Source organism: Silurus meridionalis, chromosome 6 (assembly GCF_014805685.1).
Source record: "Silurus meridionalis isolate SWU-2019-XX chromosome 6, ASM1480568v1, whole genome shotgun sequence".
Lineage (NCBI taxonomy): Eukaryota > Metazoa > Chordata > Actinopteri > Siluriformes > Siluridae > Silurus > Silurus meridionalis.
The window spans coordinates 25,833,960-25,860,824 of NC_060889.1; the positions used below are offsets into that span (position 1 = coordinate 25,833,960).

General features: G+C 39.9%; 1 protein-coding gene across 1 annotated transcript in view; it reads right to left on the reverse strand.

Annotated features, from left to right (window-relative positions):
• Positions 1 to 26,865, reverse strand: part of LOC124387331 (zinc finger protein 521) — a 152,796-nt gene that overhangs the window by 76,438 nt on the left and 49,493 nt on the right. Inside the window, 3 exon segments of the mRNA XM_046851613.1 lie at positions 3,502 to 3,586; positions 4,316 to 5,377; positions 5,380 to 7,790. Coding sequence (XP_046707569.1) covers positions 3,502 to 3,586; positions 4,316 to 5,377; positions 5,380 to 7,790 — 3,558 coding nt within the window.

The window sequence follows — 26,865 nt, forward strand, 5'->3', positions numbered from 1 at the left end:
GGGATTCTGAAGTGCTGCTGTGATTCTTTTCGGCTTATCTGTCAGTGAAAGACCTTCACATGTATCTCTCAACAGTGAGGAGAAGTTTTCGACACTGGCGATTTTACTTCTCAGTTAACATATTGCAATATTGTAGAAAAAAATAAAAAATAGAAATAAGTAAAATCAGAAGTACTTTTTCTGTTCTTTCTCCAGGACGACACAGCTCTACCTCTGCCATGTTAAACTGTATTCTATGTGACTCTCGGGACACGCCTCGATCTCCGATACATAACATTCTCGCCTGAGAGAACGCGCTTGAGAAACAGTTTAGTGAGGAGAAATCAATTTACATATAAAAAAAAAAGTATAGCGTCTACTAATAATTATATGTAAATAAATAGTTTTTTACCTTTTTATTGTTAAAAACGATTCACATATTTGTATTCGATGCACACTTTTTTAATATCGATGCATCACAACTTTTATGCCGATGCACCAATGCGAATGTGTAAATCTTACCATCATGACCATATGGACTTTATGTTTTAAGACATTTCATTGGTCTACATTGTGCATATAATTACAACCAAATGCTGCCTTTAACATAAAAAGACTAAAAAGAGTTCTTCAGAAAAATCGACAAAAATGCACATGTGCTCTCAGAGCCTTGAATGGCAAGCGGCTGTCTGTAGAGGAAAGACATCTGAAGTGTATGCGTGACGCACATGCAGGCCTTCATAAACATCCTTCAAAAAATAGGAAGCTAATGACGGTTTTGATAGTGACCACAGAAGCTCAGAGAGGCATAAACCCTGGCATCCACTCCTCCTGTCTTCCTCTCAGCCTCTCTGGTGACACATCGCATGCCTTTAGTTGTGTGAATTAGCCATGCCAGCAAACTCCAAACTAAAGAGAGGCCAGCTGTCTTCTGGCCTGCTTTCGAAATTGCTCCGTGGTCACCCGCAATTGAATTTTTTCAATTTGTTTTTTTCCTACAGATGGACAGGAATATCACATTGAGTCCCGTGATCTGAACGGCCAGCTGTATGGCAAATGCGGATGGATCCATCTGGACCTTGAGAGCTGTCTCTTCATTCCCAAGGGCGGGCAGCTAATCATTCAGGCCAAAACGCACCACTTTGCCCACTAAAAACGCAATTAGGGTGTTATGCGTTTCCCTTTTTCGCCACAAAGCCACACATGTCCACTTGGGTCCATTAGGCAAAATCTGGATATGCCACAACCATCTCTGAAGTTATCAGTTCTAAAAATGATAAAGCATACTTTATTCAATTTGATGTTAGGGGTCACAGGGACGACGAGTATGAAGGTGGAACAGAGGGACACAGTGGCTATATCTCCGATTAGGCTCTGAGGACATGCTAATTTACTTTATTCTATATTCTGTGCCATTGTGTCATATATATATATATATATATATATATATATATATATATATATATATATATATATATATAGAGAGAGAGAGAGAGAGAGAGAGAGAGAGAGAGAGAGAGAGAGAGAGAGAGAGAGAGCTATCAGGGTGAATCAACAGCCATAAAGCAAGGAGCATAGGGCCAGGAACAGCACCCCTAAGAGAGGAGCGCCTGCTCCATTACCTACGCTAATAACAGTGACAGCTGAGCGGAGCTGACCCCCGGCCTCTCGTTTCGCCTCTCCTGTGCAGATGGCCATTAAAAGGAGAAAGTGTCCCCTTTTTTCAAGGGAGAAGGCATTTGGACCCTTTTCCAAATGAGGCCTCTGCTTCCCCCTTCCCGTTTTGCTTTTCTGGCACATACTGTCTGTGAGGTAATTACGATCCAGTCCAGATTCGCTCCTCCACCACACCCCACACCACCCGAAAGCCCAACCCACCCACTGCTATTATCACCCACCAGAATTTTTGAAGGAAAGCTGTAGTCTACACCTGAGCATAGGCTGTGTATCAAGTTCAAGTTCGTGTGAGATGGATAGTTTTTCAACAATTTTGAAACGTCTGATAAGTCTGTGGAGTGATTGTTATTTTTTTAAGATAGATTGTGAATTGAGAAAAGTGTTTTTTTTATTTCTGGTGGAGCCTCTGAGGGGCCTTGATGGTTATTCTTTAATATAGCTAGAAGTTTGAGGCTGCAATTTTATATTTGGGGGGAATCTTCTAGTCACAACATAATCCACAGTAACAACAAATTATGCAAGGTGGCAGCCCAGGTATCATGCAGTTTTGGCTACAAAATGTGCACATGATTTAGTATGTTGTAGAATGTCATACCGTGGTCTCCAGGTAATAATTTGGCAGGAACATGCGGTACACTCGATGTGCTTTGAGAATATGCTTAAGGTGACATGGGCTAATGGTATCTTCTTCTCACATTGCTAGTGACTCTGGTATGTCCTTATACCTCAATTAAAAAGTAGTGCAATACAATTGATTCTCTTCATTCGTTGGTGCCTGTGGCTATAATGATTTGCTTTGGTTTATATTTTGGTATTTCACTCATATTAACATTTAAGTGACATAAATAATCTTGATTTAAATAGACTCAATATAATAATTTGTAACCACATCTTTAAAAAAAAAAAATTCACCAGTGGTTCTGTAGTTTCCACATTCAAATATGTTGAAAATAACCATGCACAGATGTAACATTCTTTACTTACCATATAAATCTGTCATACACCCCCTAATCGAACAGCCATAAATTTCAGGTTCACATCCCACTAAGAATTTCTTTAGAAGCTTAAATGTCTGCACTATTCTGCATATTGTTTCCAAAAATGACACTTGAAGAACCAGGGTAATAAAAAATCCAACAAATAAATCAAATTATGAATACACAAAGACCAGAAATGTTCAGCTTTCAACAGAGGTCTCACGGAATAGAAACGTGTGTCTCACATAGTTGAAATGAATACCAATAAAAAATGCTGTTGGTGTGGGTGGGTGTGAATATTCAGAGTTGGCAAACACATTAATACATATGCTGGATCATTCACAGAACCTATGCAATATTAATAACAAAAACAAATAAATCAGTACCATGAAGGAGTAATGTGTTTGAAAATTACCGTACACTGCCTGGAAAATGGCATTCAGGTCAATACGTATCCTCCTGTTATTAATGCCCATCCCATAATAAAGTAGTGTTCAGAATGTGAACACTGTTGTAATGGATTGTAGCCATGAATAATAATAAGAACATCCGTGTAGCTCATAATGCAACACACTTTACACAAAATCTGAGTTTTACAAAAGTGGTGGGTTTTTATGATGCCCTGTGATTTTGAGTGTTTTCAGGATAGTCTACTTAGCCACCATTATCCTGACCAAAATCAAGATGGTGGTATAGATGAATAACTAAAGATGTTCCATTACATTAACATGAGGCATAATATGTTGTAGATGCAGATTGTGGCCCTTGGTATCTTGTGCTTTTTGCATTGACATCCCTTTTTTGTAGCTGTCAGCACACTAAAGCGAAAATGAAAAATTTGAATGAAAAATACAAATATCGAACTTACCAAGCATGTGATTCGCCACATGAACCTGAATGTCCCATTCACTATGGAAGACCATTTGACACTTAATGCACTGGTATGTCTTCTTCTGGAAAAAATGGCAGAGAGAAAAAAAGAGGCAGAAATGTCATTAAGCATGGTATTAAACTATACATATTTTATCTTATGAAACAATTCACAATTTTAGTCATTGGTACTGTTAAAATATTTCATGCCTAAACTAAAATTAATTCTTGGAGAGGTTTAGAATCTACGTTGCCTGGCTGATCAGGGAAGGAACAAACAGCTCACAGAGTACACACATTTTATGGTTAAATGCAGACAAGCATAATAATATAGTCCCACCCCTGACACTTAATTGACAGCTTTCCGTGCAAGTCTTTAGAAGTGCAAATGCAAAAGGAATTACGATTCCATTTGAGTTTTGGCAGGCTACACACGTGACGCAGAGGAAGTGAAAAAGCAAACGTGGTAATTAATATTGCTATTTAAATATGACATGGTCATAACTCGTAAGACAAGGGAAATACCGTTCCGAATGGACTTTGCTTTCCCATTAGAAATTTGGCAGTCACTGTGCATTCGCAAAAGTGAAAATGCAATCATTAAAAGATTTGCAATTGTGTTTGGATTATGTCACAATTTATGCGTCCACATTTGAGAAACGCGATTGCAAATACGATTTGCAATTTCTTTTGAATATTGTCCGGAATATCCTTACATAAATAACATCATACTAATTAATATAATGAATTATTTTTCAAAGCTAATATATAAGCCTACTGTTTTAAGCACATTGAATGCATGTATGACTTACCTCTTCACTTTGCGAAGGACTCACTCTTGGCATAGGGGATCCTTGGGGAGTCCTCACTTGACTGCCACCTCCCTCTCCTGTCTGTTCTTTGTGCACTGTTTGAAGATGGGTCTGCAGCTCTACCTCTGACTCGAACTTCACATTGCAGCTGGAGCATCTTGTCTTGGCAACAGTGGACGATATAGATGAAGAGGATGACGTGGAATAGGTGGTCCCCTTTCTTTTCACACCACAAGGGCTCAGACTTTCCCCTTGGTTCCAGCCTGCATTAGAGGGTGCTGTTGTTTGCCCCCCTTGAAGCTGCTGCTTTCCACCATTTATGGTTGGACTAGAGCTTTTACTAGCACTTACACATGTGGCACAGAGACCATATGGTAGGCCATTAATATCAAGCTTCACCATGTCCTGCTTGTAGCGGAACTCCTTAAGACATGAAGCACACTTAAAGAGCTTCTGAATCTGGTGATGCTGTTGGTGAGGAATATTGGCACGTCCACTAGGGTGATTGGTGGACATAGATCCTGTCTTCTGCATGTGAAAGGTGCCATGAATTTTCAGCTCTAAGGTTGAAGTAACGGTCTGCATGCAGACCACACAGCGAAAACCAGTCAGAGAGTTTCGCAAATCTGGATGCATTTGACAGTGCTCCAAGAAGTCTTCCTCACTCTGCAGTGGTAGCTTGCAAATTCGACAGCTGCCTGTGTCCAAGCTTTTACTATGAGTAACCTTATGCTCTGTCAAAGTAAGCAGAGAGGGAAAGCGTTCTCCACAAATGGGACACATATAATGCTTTACAGGTCCCAGGTGAGTTTGCATATGTTCCCGGAGCCCTGCTTCAGAGAAAAACGTTCTTGAGCAAACATTGCATTTGTGGCTTCCCTTGATTATTTCTGCCTTCTTCTTGTGCATCGCAGTCTCACCTGGTCGAATGTTGTGATCACGGAGCTGGTGATTAGTCAGCAGAGACTCCATAGTATAAGATGCGCCACAGATGTCACAGGTATACATGACCTCTGTGGACTCAACGTCTTCTTCACTTCCATCATGATTGTTGTGAGACTCCCCTGTACGGGTCCTCCATGGCTATTGGTGAGGATGCCCTGCAGTTCTGCATCATCTTTAGCAACTGATTCTCCACCACCACTTGTGGAACCATTAGTGCCACAGTTTTGGGCCTTTCCCTCAAACACACAATGTTTCTCACGTAAATGACGTTCCAGCAAAATTATGGCATGGAAAGCTTTGTTGCAGAAGCGGCAGTTGTATTTCTTGCTGTGTGTTGTAATGTGGCACTGCAGCTCCACTTCTGTTCCAAATGATTCACCACAAAATATGCAACGGTGAACCCGTCCCTGGTTCTCCAAATGACTGTGCTTGACATGCAGCTGAAGGTCACTCTCATGACGGAAATCCCAATTACAAGAAGTACATCGGTAGACTTTCTTTTCATTGCTATGCTTTACTGCAAGATGAAGCTGAGTTGAGACTTTAGAATCGAAAACTTCTTGGCAAAGAGTGCAACGAAAGAACACAAAGGTATGCATATCAAGAAGGTGTTTCTGCAAGTCATCCACTGATGTAAACTGCTTGTCGCAACTTTCACAGATGTAGTATGTCGAAGTGACTGTAAAGTGGACAGTCACGTGCTTCAGCAGAGCTTCCTGGCTGGGAAAGTCTTTGTTGCACTGTGGACATGTGAGCTGTGGGAGCATACCATCAAGGTGAGTCTTTAGGTGAGTCTGGAAAAGATCAAGGCTAGTGTACTTAGCACCACACTGGTTACAGATGAATTCACTTGCTGAGCGGGATGAAGTGCTGCCATGTTTGAGAAGCGTAGCTTGATCTACAGATATGGACGATGAAGGACTGAGGGCTCTATGAGTTCTTCTTCCGTTGTTTATATAATTCAGTGCCAAGGGAATGTTCTTGTGGTTTTCTTTGATGTGCTTGTTCAGCTTTAAGACACTGTTAAAAATGGGAGAATTAGTACAATAAGAGCATGAATACACCTCCACAATAGGATCTTTAGGAGTGACAGCAAGTGGTGAGTCGAACCGCAAGCTTCCAGAATCACAGTGGGTCTGTCGTACATGTTCTTCCAGTGTGGCCTCGGTCAGAAATCCCATGAAGCACTGAGGACAAAAGAAGGCATTGCTCTCCTTAGCTACCGGGCTAGGAAAGCCATGAGAGCAACGGATGTGTTCCTGCAAGGCATTGAGATCTCCAAGCATCTCTGGACAAAAGTTACACTGTAACACGGCATCAGACAAGCTAGCAAGTATGGTGGATGGATCTTCAGCATTGTGTACTTGTTTCAGATGCTCATTCAAGTTGACCAAAGATGGCAGGATCTCTAAGCAGAACTGGCAGGTATGGGCCTGCTCAGGTTTGTCTACGTGCATTGTCTTTAGGTGAATCTGAAGGACAGCAAGACTAGAGAATACTTGTTTGTTGCAGTAAATGCAACTGTAAGCTACTTTAGGCTGTTTAGCAGGTCGTCCGCAAATATCGTTTGTGTGTTGGGCAGCTCGCTTTCTTCTTCCACGGGTTTTGGGCACAGCAGGAGCAGTGTCTACCATGGTTGAACTATCAACAGAAAGGTTTGAGTCTGGAGTGGTGCTGGAAACAGATGTATATCCTACCGTTAAAAGGGACGGACTGTTGCTGTGGTTGCTTGACTCTGGGAGTTGGTGAATGTCCATGTGTGCATACAACTCTTCCACAGTGGGTAAGTGCTCAGAGCATACAGTGCATATATGGCCCTTTTGGTCTCGACTATGCGCCAGGTCAATATGGCTAAGTAAAGTGCCCTCGTCACTAAATGGCTCATGGCAGTAGATACACTGCAGATTAGGCCCTATGCTTCCTTCTTCTGGGGGCGAACACTCGGGGTGGCACTCTGCAATGTGCTTCTGGAGCTCCTCTGGCACATCGAACCCCTCTTCGCAGCGGCTGCACTTGCGTGCTTCCTTAAGCTTCCACTCCTCTGCTCCAGATATCCCTGTGCTCTGGCCTTCCTTCCCTCGTTCATGCACCTGCATGTGTCCAAGGAGGGAGCTGGAAGACAGGAACCCTCTGCGACACACGGGGCACTTATGAGGCTTGTTTGCCGCGTGTGTCTTCATATGGATTTTAAGATGGTCACTGCGTGAGAAAGCCGAGTTGCACTCGCTGCAGTGGTACTTCTTGTCACCGGTGTGGAGCTTTATATGACGGTCCCGGCTGCGCTTGTGCTTGAACAGGCGACTGCAGAAGGTACAGCTGAAAGGGAGCTTGTCACTATGGCTCTGCTCGTGGCGCTTAAGGAAGCTCAGGCGGCTGAATGATTTGTCACAGAACTGGCATGGGTAGGGCAAGCCAGGGCCTCCTTCATCTTCACCAAAATCGTAATCGTGGACTGGAGACGTTTGATCTTTGCTAGATGGCGAAGAAGCAGGCCAGGAACAGGATGGGTCATCTTCTAAATCAGCCCCATCTGCAAATAAAGATAGAAGAAAAAGATGTACAACTGCATACAAATATAAAAATACAAAAGATTATTTATTACATTTACGGTATATGCGTTTAGTATGCTTCCTGCATTATGTAAAAAGGCTTGCACCATACACTGGTATGCACATAATTACAGAAAAAGAGGGAGAAAGAAGGAGAGAAAAAGAGAAATTGAAAGAGATTGGTCTGGTATTCAATTACAGTGACAAAAAAAAGATTTCCATAAAAGAAAAAGGGACAAATTAACCTTGCATGTGGCCACCTAATGGCAATTCCCACTGAGACAGAAAAAGCCATTTGAATCCAGCAGCTGTCTATGGGGTGTGTGTTTGTTTAGAAAGACACCAGATATTAGCTATATTAATACTTAACAATAGCTGCCATTGTTAAATAAAATTACCACAAGCACCTAAATTCAACTTTTGAAACCTTTGTGTTTGTTTTTACTAGAATTTACCTAGAATACCATGAACAGCAAGATACACCAGCGAAAAGTGCTGGAGCTAAAAAAAAATAATAAAAAATGGTGTCCTGGCAGATCCCGTGACTATTCCAGACACCGGCCGAAGAGTTCTGACATACAATAGTGCCCATGTGATTGTTAATTTATTTTAAATGATAAGCAATAACAATTGAATATTTAGAATTATTTAAAATAATTTATTTGCAAATTCCACCGTAATTTGTTTAAAAGTAGGTGCTCTTTATGCGTATTTAGTGCAACCCTTGTGACTTAAAAAAAAAGCAGATCTGGGAAAACAGAAAAACAAAGGGAAATTGACAAGATTTATGAGACATCTGCAGGAAAGCATAAACCACCTCTTTGGATGGAGCTCGCTCTCCATCCTTGGACCGGCTTCTCCAGCTACTTCAATTGTTTTTCTTTGAAATACTGCCTCTGCTCTCTGTCAGGATAACATGGGCTTGTTGATCACTTAACCCACTGTACCCAATCTTCAGGAAACAGATGAGGTCACATGTCGACCTCCTGTTCCTCAAACTGCTGAAAGAGCACATTGATGGGCTAGATTTTGCAGTGTCCTACTGCTGGATATCTCCCATACTGGGCAAAATGCCAACTTAGGGGAAAAAAAAACAATCTACTACGCCTACTCATTGTACTATGCCCCAATTTATAGAGTTGACTGATTTTAAAAGGCAATTGAATTATTACATCTTGATTATTATGTCTTATCGATTAATAACCAAATTGCAAGCAAATTATTTGAGCCTATACATAAAAGCAACACATCCATTAAGTTTATGTCTTCTGTCTAAATGCTGTTGAAACCTTTCAGCTATATTATTTAAAGAATTATTATACTGCTATACAATATATAACAACAGTGTATGACGGTCATTTTGATCTTCTTCCTTTGGCTATCTTATTGACCGGTCAGTAAGTAAATGCTCCTGTCCCCATGCCAGACTAGTGTGTGAACACCAAATGAAGAGTACTGAGAGCCTCTGGAGAGCTAAGAGGATAAGAAGGAAGCTTGTTTCCTCTCTTTCTGCTCTCTCCCTTGCTGTATTGGTGTTTTTCCCCTCCCTTCACCATGACGAGTAATACCCAGACCCTGAACAGCCTGAGTAAATATAAGAGCGCACTCTCTTTTCCACATACACACACACATATCCCAGTCTGTGTGAGCCAGCCAAAGGGGATGCTGCACACTGCAAACCTCCACCCCGCAGCTGAAGGCCTGGCTTTGTTGAGCTGCCAAAGCCTTCCTGAACATCCCCTGGCTAGCAGCCTGTCTCAGCCTTAGAGGAAGACCTCCATCTTAGGGCCTGATGCTGCCTCATGATGTAAGTCCCCCCCCCTCCTTCTTCCCTTTTCACCCCCTTTTGCATTTTAATATTTCTTTTTTTTTTTTTTGGCACACAGTGCAGTCTAGCTCTCTGAGCAAAACAACACATTTGTAATGTTCAGCACAAGGACAGCTGGATACCCATTTGACATCTGTTTCAGCATATTTATTGGTAGGAGAGCATTTGGGAGGAGACCAAATAGGTGTAGAACAATCTCACATGCTCAGCTGGTAACAACCGCCATGTCATTTCTCCTGGTTTGGTCAGTTTAGAGGATAACAAAGACAATCACAGGTTGACTGCTTAGTATGCTGAATATCTTTTAGCCTTTTAGCACATCACCAACTTCAAACACTTTGGCGAACACACACACACACACACACACACACACACACACACACACACACACACACACACACACACACACACAAACATTCTCCCTGTGTTCCAGTCTGGATGCCTAGATTGACTGTATTTGTGCTCAAACAACAAAGCCTGTCCCATCAGAATGGAGTATACGATTACTGTTTTCTAATTACTGTTAGAAAACAGAATCCGCTCGTTCATGGCAAATACAAAGTATAATTAGGATCATCATTTAAATGATGTAAAATTACACAGACAGAACTGTTCATCTGGCTGCTCCAAGTGAGAAATCTAGTTTGATTACAGACACATTCATAAACTATAACATTATTACATATTCAGAGTTAGTCTCTCTTTTTCTTTTCAGACTTACAACTATGGAGGATTTGGCAACTAAAGCAGGGTGCACACTGTGTGTGATTTTGTCCAGGAAAAAAAATCCTAAAAGATTCTTATTCCCATGTTCACGGACCTCCGATCAGTGGTGGACGAAGTACACACACCATGTAGTTGAGATAAAGTAAAGATACATTAAAATCATTTCGATATGACTCCAGTAAAAGTAAAAGTGTCCCTTTAAACTTTCACTTGAGTAAAAGTACAAAAGTAGTTCAAATGTACTTAAGTATCCAAAGTACTATCATTTATTATGGCTATAATGTTCCTATTATCATTTTTGTCACAAGAATCTTCACTTAATCAACTCATTTGAGGTAAAAAGACTTGAAAAGACAGTGTGCTAATTGATATCTAATAAATGATCATAAGCCCAAAACCTAGCTCAGCATAAATTGCACAAACAAGATAGATAATTTCATAATAAGAGCATAAGACTGACAATATGACTGTCATAACCATGCTGTAAACATGAGGGTCTGATTTTCTATGGCAACTGATCTCAGATTGGCTGCATACCCAGGCCATGATTGCTAGATTGTCAGCTTATACGTAAACCCTGCCATATAAGACTGACAAAACCATGTCATAAACAGGTCACAAAAGATGACTTTGCCAGACAAATTGATGTCCTGTTATACAGCGCTGTCATTATACAATTACTCATAACTACAGTGGCTGACGTTTGACATTTTTGGATTTAAAATCAACACAAAAGCATTTATATCTGGTTTCCATTAAATTGGCATACGGAAGAAAATTTACTCGGATTGTTACTGTGGTGCCGCATGTACAAGAAAGTGAAAAGAAAGATGGAAAACGAGGCACCAGGAGAACAGGGTGTTGCTCTGGGCTGTGAGGGAGCTAATGAGCATTGCTGTTTGCTAATTGCTGCACTCTTCAACTAAAAACTCCTCAAACTCCTGCTCTGTGTTTGCAACTGGAGGAAAGTGAAAGAACAGGTGAGAGAATCACATTCAGCACACCTGTCTGCTGTGAAAAATTGCACCTTAACTGGCAGTGTGTGTGTGTGTGTGTGTGTGTGTGTGTGTGTGTGTGTGTGTGTGTGTTTTACGTGTATGGGGGAGGATGAGGGGATTCATTACTTCTCTCATTACTGCAGTTTACAATAATAAGTGAAAGTCTGCAGCATTAAGCACTAACAGTTTCTGAAGTGTTGCCATCAGACTCACAACTGGTTTAACGAGGTGACACTAGGTGATGTTCTGACACCCTGGAAGTAGCTAGCTAGGCTTTGAAAAGGTTTTGCCTTCGCTAAACAATTTGATCATCTAAAACGATATTGTGATTCTAATGATTCCTACTGTGTTGAGTGGGAGTTGGAAATGATCCATTAAGTCATTCAAACTCAAGTCAAGTACACATTATTCTGGTTTTATAACATCCGGATAGAGCAACACAATGCATTTCTACAGTATATCAAGCCTCAATGTGGTTGAACCTTGGAATGGAGTGTAGCTCTGAAGTAAAAGGCACTGTCTAAACAAGCCAAAAGACTGTCAGTCTTCTGAACCCTTCTTCTTCTTGTTTGGAAATCTTGATTGAAAAAGAGTTCATGGGATGTTAGCTAAGTTTAGAATCCCGCATGCAAGGAAGATAATTGGCTACCCCCCAGAGTTTGGAAAACCGATAAAAGCAGAATCCATGGGTGGCCCCCATAAGGTTTTGTCTTCGCTAACCTGGATAAATTTGAAAACTGCATTTTCATCACAAAAACTCTTCACGTCCACACTATCATTTTCAATCGTTTACCAAATGTTGTGAGTGTTTCAGTGTTTTCAAATGTATTTACTCAGGTTTTTTTTAACGCCGTCTCAAAGTGGATAGAGATCCAAAAATGTCTAATGAAAACATATTAATGTAGACATGGCCACTAAGACTGGGAAAAAACGTTATAGGAGGTAAGTCCACAAGCCACCATGTAGGTTTGGAAACCCTATGGATGAGCAGCTTTATAAAAATGAAACAGATCATACAAGAGGACTCCATTGACAAGCACCTACCATATGGAAGGGCCTTTACTTGGCCACCAAAAGCTATACAGAATGGGTCCAATGGACCAGCCTAGTCTAGAAAGCCATTTTGAATGGGGGAAGGGGGGGGTCAAAAAGCCATCACCTTATGTGAAAATAGAGCAGGCCATGGAGAACCACCAAAAAACATTCGAAAAAGTGAACAGGCTACACGCTAAGGTTCATTGGAAGAGTTAACGATCTTACAGTAGTGTTGTGTATATTGTAGAAAATAATACTGCAGCCAATACAGAGCATAAATAGGGTTTATTAACTAAATATTGCATTTTCTCAATACAGTAGGCAAGAAATGTTAAAAAGGAGCAAAACATAACAGGATAAACAACTAGCTTAAAACAACTACTTAAACATATATGGGATAAATGACAGATAGGCGCAGTGGGATGGCGTGGAAGCTCGGTGGTTAAGGCTTTGGGTTACTGATCAGATAGTCAGGGGGTTCAAGCCCTGGTATCACCAAGCTGCCAGTCTTGAGACCCTTGAGCAAGGCCCTTAACTCTCTGTGCTCCAGGGGCACTGTAATTATGTCTGATCCCAGTGTCCTAACATCACTGAGAAATGCAGGAAAGAATTTCACTGTGCTGTAAAGTACATGTGACAAGTATAAAGCACCTTTCCAAACATTAATTTCTTCATCAAAAAAAGCCCCTGTGAACTCATGTGACTTTGACCTCGCTTCATAGTGCGAGAAGAAGCAAAAACAGTCTTTGCAAAAGCAGAAATAAAATGCTGGATATTCCCCTAGATGCTGTTGATCTGTCACCACAAAGCTACTCCTATTTCAAAGCACAGATCCAACCCAAAACAGTCTGAACAGCGCTATTACATCCGACGCTGTACCCGACACGACCAGATATCATAAATTAAGCAAAAAAAGACGCAGTTAAAAAGCATCTCCTCACAAGTTAGTCTTTTTTGGAGTATTGGAGGGTTCAGGGTGCCAGGACTTTTGAATCTAGAACTCCAATAAGCGCCCAATGATTCTGAAGATATAAAAATGGTGGGATAATTGTCGGATTCCTTCTTTTCTGATTTTCAGTATTAATTGGTTAGAATAATTTGTGTTCAAACTGGATGGATGCTTTTTAGAATCCATTGCTTAATTGCACAAGTGTAATTGGAAAGAAATGAAACATTAAATGTGCTCTTTTCTCCAGAAAGTCTTCACGATCTTCTGTTTATTTTTCCCTTCGCTTTAATTATTGAAATATATTCGACCTGGTTTTATATTCTTAAATTCTTAATTTGTTCAAAATGCAATTGGAATAAAAAACCCACAGTTTTAACAGCATTTTTTTCTCCTTCTTTCTTTCTTCTCTCTCCAGCTATCTATCCTTCTTTGCTGTAAGTAAACACAATATGGTTCTTTACACATTACTGAGAAATGTCACTCCCAGTCATCGATCAATTCAACCTTCCATGTCAGGCCAAAAAAAAAAAAAAAGAAAGAAATACACCTGTGTCTTTGTGTATGAAAGTATGAAAGTAGTGCCATGGCAACAATAAACAACCTGCAATAGTACAAGTCGAAATACACACACACACACACACACACACACACACACACACACACACACACACACACACTTACTTACACACTCAGGCTCTTTTGAAGGAGCACTCTCTTTACGGCCATTTGTTCAATTTCTGTCTCATCAACTACTTTTGTCCACATTTAATAGTGTCCCAGTCTGGACACAGGCACTTGGTCAATGTCTTGTGCAAAGTGCCGCTGGCTACCTGAGAAAGTGAAGAAAAATGACAGAGCGGTGTGGAAAAACTAGGGCAGTCACTCATCCTCGAACCCCAGACCGGCTGTTTTCCAGCAAAGGCGAACTTGGGGAACATCCACCTGGGCAAAGTGAAGAATTCCTACTCTTGTCCAGCTTCGGCTTCAGGATAATATCATAAAAGGGATGATATTCTGGAGCACTTCTACAGATCCTACTCAAACAAGTCCTGTTTCAACAAATGAAAACTGCTTTCGTTTTGCAAAGTCAGCATTGCTGGTGAGCCCTAAAATGCTAATTGAATAAAACGGTTGCCAGTGTTTCTAAAAATAAATAAATATATATATATATATAATATAATATATCCATAGCCAAGTAAATGACATTTATAATAAACACTTTGTAGTGCCAAAGATACCAAATGTGAAACTGATTGAATACCAGAGCATTGCTGAATTTACAATTCCGATTGGTCAGTAGGGTCTATATTGTTAACTTGTTTATATTTATGCACTTGTTTTAACATATACAATTTACATAAGTACTTGTAGGATGTATGAGACTCTACCTGAACTGATTTTTTATTGTATGACTTGATCAAGGGCCCAAAGGTGGACTTGAACCCTCAACCCCCAGATCCTTAACCACTGAGCAACCACTTCTCAAACGTAATCATCGATATATAAATATGTTTTCTATAAGATAGAGGTGTATATAACATTAATAGAAGGAATTTCCAGTTTCAGTGCTGTGTAACAGTCAGTGTGTTGAAGCTGTAACTTTATGTTTTTCAGACGCAAGAGAGTCGTCACGGCAGCCGAGCTGGATTTTTTGTGGCAACATGGCACCATCAAAAGAGGAAAAACCTATGATATAACTCAAATGATTGTGTCATGTAAGAGGAAGGAAACACTTTAATATACACCCACACAATTTTATTTTATTCTGTATTTAAAATCCCTAATAAATCTTACATATTTATATAAATAAATTCATGCAAGCACACATCTGTAATTTCCTCCAGGTGGGTGTGTATAGTGACTAAAATCCCTTTTCGGCTGTATTTTTTATTTTTATTCAACTTTCTATTTTCATGTCCAGATGGTTTTAGGACTGTGTTTATTTAAAAAACTTCATTCATGGTCTTGAGAAAATCCTGACTCAAGCACATACGGTTTAATGTTGGAGGAAAACATACTTTTATTGTTCCGCTCTTAGTGAAAAGCATAAGTGGGTCACTTTAAGTTGAACAGAGTGAAGCAGAAGATGAGGGTTAAGATGTCTACAGCAACCTGGCCAGTGTGATCACTAACTCATTTCCTGTGTGTGAGAGGGAGGGTATGAATTCATATCCTTATGAAAACCATAATCATAGAAATATGACATATTTCATTACTCAGGTTAAGCTGTATAGTTGGCTGTAGACAGCATGACTGAATCCACAGCACACATTAATAGAGATAACACAGAGTGAAATAATAATGCTATAAAAGAAAAGGTATGTGTGTGTTTGTCCCTGGAGCCTCTTGTCCTTGGGCAGCTCTCTCCTAAGGAAGCTGAGGCAGAGGAAAAGCAGTTGACCAGGGTCAGGTAAGAGCGAGCAAACAGGAAGTGAGCTCCGCCTGAGACCTTGGCTGGGCCTCTGTCTCCTGTGGCTGGCCGGGGGGGAGGACAATCTGTCCCCCTCTGTCCCCCAGTGTGGTATGGCCCGCCAGCGTTTGCTCGCCCAGCGGGATCAACGTGAGGACGGACAGTTGGGACCTGAGGACAGCCTTGGCTCATCTACAGCTGAGGCAAAGAGGACCCGAACCAAAACAACAAAAATTCACACTAAAAAAATCTAAACCGAAAAAAACAGATGGACGCACCAACGGTGGCTCTGTGAACAGTAGTAATACTTTATCTCACACGGTTACAAAATACAGACAGGTGATGAATTGAGGGAATAACTAACATGTGGTGCAATCACATGGCCATTTTGGAATTCTTAAAACCTGAAGAACAGCTCTGTTCCATCCACCATTTCCAACCTCCTGAAGACCTACATACAGATATAATGTCATGTTGCAGACAGAACATCAATCCTTTCTTCTTGATCCAAAATTGAGGTGATCTAGATCTAGAATGCTGGTGTGCTTTATGTTTGACGGACGGACGGACGGACGGACGGACGGACGGACGGACAGACGGACAGACAGACAGACAGACAGACAGACAGACAGACAGACAGACAGACAGACAGATAGATAGATAGAAAATGACTAAGCAATTCTATGATGCACTGACACACCATCAGGGGTCGTATTCCTGCCTAACAATCGGGATGAAGCGTTGTGAAATTCTCAAAATAATTCAATAGAAAGAAAGAAAGAAGTTCTGTACCAATAAGAACTCTCTCGAAGTTTAAGGTGCTGGTTTGCAGCATCAGTCAACATTCCAATTTAAACCGAGAACGAGGCGGCGCTCTTCTCTAACACAAGGTCAAAAGGCAGATTAAAATGTTGAACAGAGCGTAACAGCACCTGATTAGACGTTTCAGGAAAACTGGAATCTGTGCCTTTGGCAGGATTAAATATTTATAGGCTGACTTAAGACTTCACCAAAATGCAGACATGCTGTAGATGTGTAGCACCAGGAGGCATGAAGCATTATGGCTATCCAGAGTGCAGCATGCAGGACACAGGCAACAGACAAAAGGAATTAGAATTCACTGAAGGAGAGTAACCCTTCACCTCACAGCTGATTAAAACTCTCTCGCCCCGGGTTTGATTTCTCGTCAATCGCATCCCGGCTTGTCACCGTGAGAACTGCAGCAGACAGTCCGAACGCGAGGGCAAGTGCAAAACAAGCATCATCAAGGGAAGAGCCGGAGAACAGAGGCAGAATAGAAAAAAAAAACACACACATTTGTCAGCCCAAGCAAGACCATGTCTTTTCACGCATTCCTGTCTTAAATGTCAAGATTTCCACCCCCGAGCGAGGGGAAGCGCTGACACTTTGCCAAGGTTGAACAAAAACTGCATTCATTAATAATTAGCCTTGACCAGGAGCAAAGTAAACTCAAGTTCTCCTTGACAACAGCACAACACCTCCCTTTTTTCCTTCTCAAAAAAAAAACCCAAAAACAATGAAATACACACTGTGTATTCTGCACAGGATCTCTGCTACACCTTTAACTTTTCTTCCATTTACCCTCTGCCCAATCCCCACCACCACCACCCCTAGAATCATGCAACATACATCAATCTGGACTAGATCTGAATCTAATCTAATATAAGTGAAATACTGAAGATATTTGTTACATCAATTGATTTGAATGTGAATTAGTTCCAGAATTCAATCTGTGTGGTTTATTCTCCTTGGGTTCAATCCTAATTTTGACTTTTTTGGATATGGTCTGTGGTCTAAATCCATTAGCTTGACTTGAAAAGTAATCAATATCATCGTATATCTATCATAGATCAATACAATAACAATAATACTATCATTTAAAGGAATAGTTTGCAAAAATAGCCGGATTTCAATGTAAGAAACATTACTCTATATAGCCCACAAAGACTATCCCCCTTACACACAGGGAGAACAATTTTAATATTTAACTACCGTCATTATTATTTGATCATTTCTTTGTCATTTTTATACTGCTATTAAATAAAAAAGCACCTGTGTGTTCCAATGAAATCATGCTTGAAATAATGCTAGTTTCAGTCACAGCAGCTCTGCAACCCGGCAGTAGTAGATTCTGATAGCGCCTCCGATGGTGATGGGAAGATCGGATCATTTTAGCGATTCTTTGAATCTCGTTCATCAGAACGAACGAATCATTTTTGGAGTCGTTTAGTTCATTTGGTTCCGAAAATAAAATAAAATGATACATCTTCTGAAGTCACATTAAAGACATTAAAGTTCTGAGACACAATAAAGTTCAGAATGAACGAATCGTTCGTGAATCATTAGTCTCCAACAAACGTCACATTTTCGAGGCCTTGAAATCACTTCTATCAGTCCAATGATAAATTCGAGTTATGTAGTCAAGGCTGAGGAGTTAAAATTGAATGTTACATGTTACATTCTGTGGATATACTTTGAAAGCACAATGGTAGGGTTCACATTTAATACCCTACAATACAGAATAATTCTGAGAGTGAAACAGATACAGAACCGGTAAATAAAGATTGTTCTGCGTAGTAAAATGCCATCCTCGCCGTGACTCTAACATCACACTTCATCCAAAATGACATTTTAATTGCACAGCAATGGTTTTCAAAGACAACAGGTGATATACAAAAAGCATGCTGTAGTATAATCAGCTTAGCACTATGCCTCATTCATTATTCAGATTACAAGCACTGTAAAAAAGTCTGAAAGTGAAGGCACGGAGCATGAAAAAGACACTGCATCTGGAGGAAGTGGAAGTGAAGATTTAGTCACACCCCAATCCCCAAGGATCAAACCTCTGACTTAAGCGAAATTTCCTTTGTTTGCACCCTTGTGTTTTGGATTATCTCTGTCATAGCAGTTATTTCGATTACAGATTGCATTTTGTTCGAAAATAATCATTCTCTTTCCACCAAATGAAGACTTGGCATTGCAGTTTTCTCCTGTGTAGAGTGACGTTCTTTTCTAAATTGGAGTTGGAAAGACATTGCTGGAATTCTTTGACTGTCTTCAGCTCTCTCAGTTCATAGTTTTTTGAAAACTTATTTCTTTTTTTCCGGAGGTCCTCTGAAACCTCTATTAATTAGGCCACATTTCACTTGTCCCATCAAAACCCACACACAAATTGATTGAAACACCTAAAGTCAATTTTAAACCACCAAATTCCTATTATTAATTCATTCATTCATCTTAGTTAATATATATATATATAATTATAATTATATTAATAAATAATGCCTACATTGGTTAGGAGGCAAAAATGGACAATAGAAGGATGGCCAGTGTATCGCTTGGTCCTCACACTGACACCAACAGGCTTTTTACATTCCCCAATCTACATTACTGCCATGTTTTTGAGACAGGAAAGCAAATCACATGGAGATTTTTTTTAAATATAAAAGGAAAATATATTTGGAGTAACCTGACATAAGGATTGAAACACTGAGCTGTAAGAGGACAACTCCACGCACTGCCTATAGTAATAACTAGGGGTGTAACCATACACGTTTTTGCACCGAACCGTTTCGGTAAAGGACTTTGTACGGTACACGTGTCCCGATTGCAATTTTTGTTTTACGTACGTAACATATTTACAATCTAAAATCAATCTCCGCCTCGCACTCGCAAAAATAAAATATATAAAAATAAAATAAAACAAATCTAGTTAATGCAATACACTCTTTTATTATATTGATTAAATTGAGAATACAATGATCCACTGCTTTACAGCGGTTCGAATCTGGCGCCCCCTGGTTTTATCATGGAATTGCAGTTGAAACATAACTAATTAGTTTGGCTGATTTAGGGATGAAAACTTATAGGGAATTGCTTAAATGGAGTTTTATGTTGAAATAATAAAATGTATTAATAAAAATATGATTATTATTATAAAATGAAGTAAAATGTTAATACAGTATAATACTGTATACATAAAATAGCATTTTTGGGCTGCATCCGTTTATCAAGTTTTTAACAAGGGATTACTGTACAGTGGTACCTCAGAATATGAATTAAACACGATTTGCACGACCCAAATATTAATATAAAAATACAACCAATATGCACTAATATGATTTAGTATTTAGCATTTAATAATGGTTAATAATTTATTTCACCTTTTTTTTTTACACATAGTGTATGAGATACTGTTCAGTGATGAATATTAACAACAAACAAAGTCACAGCGCTAAGACAGTGCTCTCACTATGAATTGAAGACACTGGGAGCATGGGAGGCGGTACTGAAGAACCGTCGTTCCTTTGAATTTTAGCCCGTGAGATTCTGACAATTCGTATTCTGAATTTTTATGCGTAAACCGATACGAAAATTTGTATGAATTTCGATTCGTATTCTGAATTATTCGTATTTGGTGGCGTTCGTATTCAGAGGTACCACTGTATATCCATACTGCTAGACTATTGTTAAAATTTGGCAATGGCAGGAAGTTATCGATTTCATGCATGCGCAATTTTTAGAGTTTAATAAATGTAAACTGTTGATGTTCCCAAATGTTAATAATAACAAAAAGAAACATTAATAAAAATAACGACAAGCAATTTTAAGTTGCCTCTAACGGTACGGAAATGGAACTGGACTGTGACTTAAGAACTGAGGTAAATCAAAGTTTATTAAGCAATTCGTACAGAAATCCAAACAATTCCAAAACCTTTTCTCACACCTTTATAAATTGCTACCCAGAGATGTCCTCCTCACCTCCTGCTCCTCAAAGCTCTCATCACATTAATACACTCCAGATGAATAAACAACTTCTAAACATCTACATCCAAACCCCACGCTCTTGCTGTCCCTCAGTTCAAATAGATCTTCTTCTTCTTCTTTGGCTGCCTACCATTAGGGGTCGCCACAGCGGATCATCCGTCTCCATACCACGTCCTCTACATCTGCCTCTTTCACACCAAATACCTGCATGTCTTCCCTCACCACATCAATATACATCCTTATTGGCCTTCCTCTTTTCCTCCTTCCTCAGCATTCTTTCAAGCAATTTCCCCCTTGTCCCTCCTCTGCACATGACCAAACCATCTTAATCTAGAAAGAGATAATATGAGAAAAAAACCGAACCATCATGGCTATATCTTGTAATATTGACTGAATGTCCTGTGTACATCTATAACTGTCTGGTCAGCTTTAGCTACCAAATCAGTCATCAAGAGGCTACAGCAGACAGTCAGGACTGCTGAGTTGATTATTGGTGCCCCATTGCCCAACCTTCAAGATCTTTACTCCTCCAGAATAGAGAAAAGGGCTACGAAAATCACTTTGGACCCCACACACCCAGCCTACCCTTGCTTCAAACTGTTGCCTATTGGTCAGCGCTACAGAACACCGTCCACCAGAACAGCCAGGCACAAAAACAGCTTTTATTCCCACAGGATCTAATCAGCCTGGACAATTAAAATACACATAACTATAATGGACACATTTACACATAGAATCCAAATGGTACATTTGTTAACTGCACCCTTGTAAATAACACATCTGTACATTCATTTAAACAATATTTATACTTCTGTATACATTCTGTTACATTATGTCTGTACTTTCTCCTGCACTGGAAGCTCATGTCGCCAAGTCAAACTCTTTGTGTAAAAGAATTTCCTTGGTAATAAAGCTATTTCTGATTCTGATTCTGAATGAACAATTGTGGAAAAAAATACCAAGATCCTGAGATCAGTCTTAGTCTGGAAGAAGTTGCACTTGTACAGATGAATAATCCCATGAACTAATTTAGCAAAGGCTAGATGACTCTAATGTATGCACTCCACTGGAAAACATATGTGAGAGGCAAAGAAAAAAAACAGCAGACACAAACGATCCCTCAGTTATGGTAATATTCAAGCAGATTCAATACAAGACTGTTTTGGGTCATTTATGACAGACTTTGGGTAGACACTGTCTTATGTGAAATTATGGAGGCATATATTAATCTTAGGGAATAAAAAAGATTTCCACTCAAAGTTGCTAGCAAGATTCCATGCCCTATAGTGTGTTCGGCCAGACCTACAGAGGCAAGAGGGTAATTTAGGACATGTCTATGAAAGGTACAACCATTGCTTTTTTTTTTCTTTTTCTTCTTCTTCCGGCTGCTCCTGTTAGGGTTCGCCACTGCGGATCATCCGTCTCCATATCACCCTGTCCTCTACATCTGCCCCTTTCAAACCAACCACCTGCATATCTATTCATAAACCTCCTCCTTGGCCTTCCTCTTTTCCTCCATCCTCAGCATTCTCCTACTGATATACCCCATGCCCCTCCTCTGCACATACAAAACCATCTCAATCTCTCACCTCGTCTCCAAAATGTCCTACCTGCACGGTCCCTCTAATGAACTCATTTCTAACCCTGTCCATCGTCATCAATCCCAATGACAATCTCAGCATCTTCAACACTGCCACCTCCAGCTCTGCCTCCCAAGGGAAGTGGTAGCTCAGTGGTTACATCTCTGGGTTACTGATCTAAAGGTCAGGAGGTCAAGCCTGGTTATTGCCAAGCTGCCACTCTTGTGGCCCCTGAACAAGGCCCTTAATCCTTAGTGCTCCAGGGGTGCTGTATCTTGGCTAACCTCACTGGGATATGCAAGGAAGGAATTTCACTGTGGTGTAAAGTACATGTGACAGGTAGAAAAAGTATTTTTTTAATGCCACTGTTTCTAAACTATTCAACATAGAAGGTCTCACCACCGTCTTAGAAACTTTCACTTTTACTAGTATCACAAATCAATCCTGCCACTCTTCTCCACCTACTCCACCTACTCCATCCACAACAACCAACAACCTAATACCCAGAAAATAATCTGTAGATAAGATGAGGTCATTTTTTTCAACTTTACAAAATTGGAGCCACATAGTAAGTAAGTAAGTAAGTAAGTAAGTAAGTAAGAAAAGTAAATAATCCTGGTTGGCAACACATTCCCAAAGGTTTAGTCTTATCCAAGTAATCATGCTGCTAATACACAAACACCCCTGACTGAAGAAATCCTATGTGTTATAACCTCTTGGATATCAAGTGAGTATCCAGGATTTCAGCTATTCTTTCTCAGCCGAGGGAAAACATAAAACTCTTTCCCACAGTAAATGCCCATATTCTTTCAGATGCAACTTAGAGAGATTAGTTTAAAACTCTTGTATCACTTCAAGGAGCATGTACCTGTTTACAATCTTTACAAAATCAAGAGGTGGACCCAACCCGAGTTAGTTTTTTTTTTTTTTTTCTCTTGTCTTTCGTTTAAACTGTAGCGGAACGAACAGAAGCTGGCGGCACCCTCAGGAATCACCAGATCAGTTCCAAGGGCTGTTTATTAGGATGCAGTGTAAAGCATCTTAACACTCACGACACATGCTTCCTCTAGGCCTCAGATAACCTCTATTCTTAGGGGTTTAATTAATGCCAGCCAGTCAGCAGCTTTTCTTACAGCAGAAAACGACTCGTTTCTTGACCCTCTCCAATCCTGAATCCCTTCCCCTTTCCCCAGCGTGCTTGGTTTGTTTTGGCCTTACAACAGATGCAGCATCCTTATTAAGAGAAAAAGGACTCTGTACATGAAAAAAGGCTGAATTATTCACCAGCACCCGAGTGAAGACAGGAGTTTAGGCAGGTCAGTGCACCAAACAAGGTTTGAACCACATGCTTTTTTTTTTTTGATTCGGGTTTTAAAAAATATGCAGAATTGTGAACATCTAAGAAGATTTTGGAAGTGAGACAATTGCAGAATTGCAGAAATGTTTGATATTAGATTGGGGCGAAGAAGCCATACCGTTTCCACCCTGAAGTTGACAATTTTTCTTCTCATATCATGTTTCAAAGTGTTATTCCTCTCAGAATATGTATTTTATTCATTAAAGGATGCATATAGCCATACTTTCATCTCACATTTACATTAAATGTGGAGACTTTTCCTTTCATGTGTAGCTCATAATCTAAAGATACAGTACATTAGATTGCTGTATATTGTGCTTAAAAACTTCAACGATGAAAAAAATGTATATGAAATTAATATGAACCTTTATGAGGAAAACAATTGCTCTGACAGCTTTTGGACTGCAATAGCTATAAAGAATAAAATGTATATAGCTATATATTTTGCGCTAGTGAAAAAACTGGTTTCCAATATTAAACATTTAATAATATTTTACACAAGTATTTATTAACATATATTAAATCAAAACAATTTTATTTCTATAGCGCTATTAACAACATTGTCTCAAAGCAGAGTTTTGAGAATTATAGGAAAAAAGTTTACTTTTATTTACACTTATGTGTATAGTAGGAGGAAGAAACCATGAGAGGAACCAGAGTGATTATAAATAATTAAAAAATTACAAACGCCGAAAAAAAATGCTTGAAAAAGAAATATCATGAGAACCAAAGAGTGTGATTATGAGTAATTTCCTTTCTAGAGTACAGTCAGTTCCTGAGCAAATCAGAAATTAGTTTAATATCTAAGATCATTCTAGATTTAACAGCAACCCCTCCATGCCAGAGCCTTTGAATGTTCAATGATGGGCAAGCAGCATGTGTAGAATGTTATTTTCAGTATAGATTAAGAGGTTGTTTATCCTCAAAGTCCATTTTCCGAAATGAACCAACTGGAGCTGGTGCATCTCAAGATGGCTCGAGATCCTCGGGGGGGTTGGGATCTTCTCTTTGAAGGTCAGGATTCTTAAAGAAGTGGGACACAACTGGAGCTGGCACAATCTCTAGATGCCTCGTGCATTAAACATGTAAATATCCAGAATCCTACTATCTGGTTGTCAAGGTTTGGATTTCATATTGTTTTAGGAAGTGTATTCTTGCCACCACTGCCTCTGGCTTGCGCTTTAGAGCTAAATTTATAGAAGGATATCCTCTATTTATATTTTTCTGATAGCTCAAGAGAGGACAAGGGTTTTATTATGAACCTGTCATCTACCTTTCAGTTGAGGTTACATCCTAGATAATTCAAACTAAATTTCTTTTTTTTTGTTTCCTATGCCATTAGGCACATTGACAGGCAAGAGCTTGATGGCTTACTTGCTCTTTCTGTAGTAGTATTGTTACAGGATTGGGTTGCAAGTCTAACGCCCACCCTCCTCCTTTCGCAACCGGGCTTGGGACCATCCATGGTGGAGTACTTTATCCCCTTTCATACAAATGAGCACCCATTGGTATGGCCGAGACTAAAACATACAACCTTCGGATTCAAAGACAAATGACTTAACCACTAGGCTTCCACCTCCCCAGCAATTCTATTACAGAACAAATAAACCAACATCTGTCTAATCAGCTTCAACATTAGTTTTGTTAATTCATTACAAAGTGGAAGGTCGGACTATATTTAAGACTATGTAACATAATAAAGTATCTAAACTTATTTCAACCCAATTGCATCTCACCCAATAGTAAAACCAGAGGTAAGAAAAGACAAGGGTATGCTGCAGAAACACTAAATCCTCAACAAGGCTCCTGAAACAGAGATCCATCCACCATGCAGAAACGGAACTCTGAACCCAAGTTAACGGGGGAATCACTGTGAATCAGCGCAGCAAATGGTGACTTAATGGTATGTGTGCTTGAAACACCTGCTGTTGTACATTCTGAGGTCTTCTGGCACACGGGATCACTATAGGGAGTCACACCAGTTAAGTCTGTAGCACACAATAGGTAAATAAATGAGCTCCAGCTTTGGTATGAGCAAGATGGAGGAGGACAATGGAAAAAAACAACTTGCGCTTGCAAATAAAGAAATATGTATATATATATATATATATATATATATATATATATATATATATATATATATATATATATATATATAAAGAGCAGCCACGTAAAGACAAACAGATCGAGCGAAAGTAAAACAATGCTACAAAACCAGAAGTGAGACTTGCAGGGTAGAGGCCAAGCCTGAGCGAGATTGTTGGAGAAATCAAATTTGCAAGAACATAACAAAAAGCTGTTGCTCAGACAAAAAAGGGAAACCCAAGGGGATTTGTTGAGCTGTCTGCTGGCAACCGCTGCACCAAAAGTTTATTAAAGACAAGCCCTGCTCACATACAAGACTAAAAAAATGAACCTACTAGAGACTGGAGAAAGAAAAAAAAAGAAGTAAGGAAAGGTTGAAGATGGAAGGGAATTGGTAGTGGTGGAGAAAGGTGGGGGTGAAAACCTAGCGCCATGGCCCCCGTCACTCAGGCATTCTTTTATTTCAGCCATGCATTAAGCAACTTCCCTGCTGAGTTGGTCTCCCTTCCTGGTGTGGATAAAGGAGTCCCTGGAGGTGCCTGCCGGTAATTTCCAGCTTCTCCAGAAACTCAGGTATTAGAAAAGACCGCTCTGGGACCCGTCTACAATATACCTCCACAATTTCAGGCACTCGGTGCAGACGATCGAGGGAAAGGCAGAGAGAAAAAGAGAAAGAAGGAGACCCTCCCTGAGGGTCCTCCAGTTCAAATTTCTGAAGTGCAAAGAAGGAGAGAGGAGGCCTCCAGGGATTGCACACTAGCAATAGAAAATCCACTGCATCAGAGAAAGAAAAAGAAGAGGAAGAAGAGGAAAAAAGCATTTCCTCTCTCTCTGGTCTGGCAGGAACAGACTTTTTTTTTTTTTACCTCTGGCTCCCACTGGAGACTTTTTACAAAACATGTGTTGCTGACATGTTGACAGATTGCTCAGTGAAGTGTTAGGCGCATACACACGGCTGTCCATTTAAGGGGACATGGCATCCTAGCCAACATCCTCTACCTGAGGCACCATGTTTTATACATCACCTCTCTTCAAACAAAAGGAAAAATGGAACAATAAAAAAGAGGTAAACGGGCTAGCTTTTTTTTGTAAAGTGAGCAGAATGTATTAAAGGGACCATCGGAATGGACTGCTGGGTGATTTGTTTGAATGGACTGACAGTAAAACGAGAAGTAAAACAGGAAGGTGCTGGATGTCTACATTTAAGAGTATTATGTTCACAGGTTTCCAGATTAGCATTAAAGGTATCCGGAAAAGTGCTTCGGTAAGCACTTTGAAAAGAAAAAAAAGCGAAATGAGC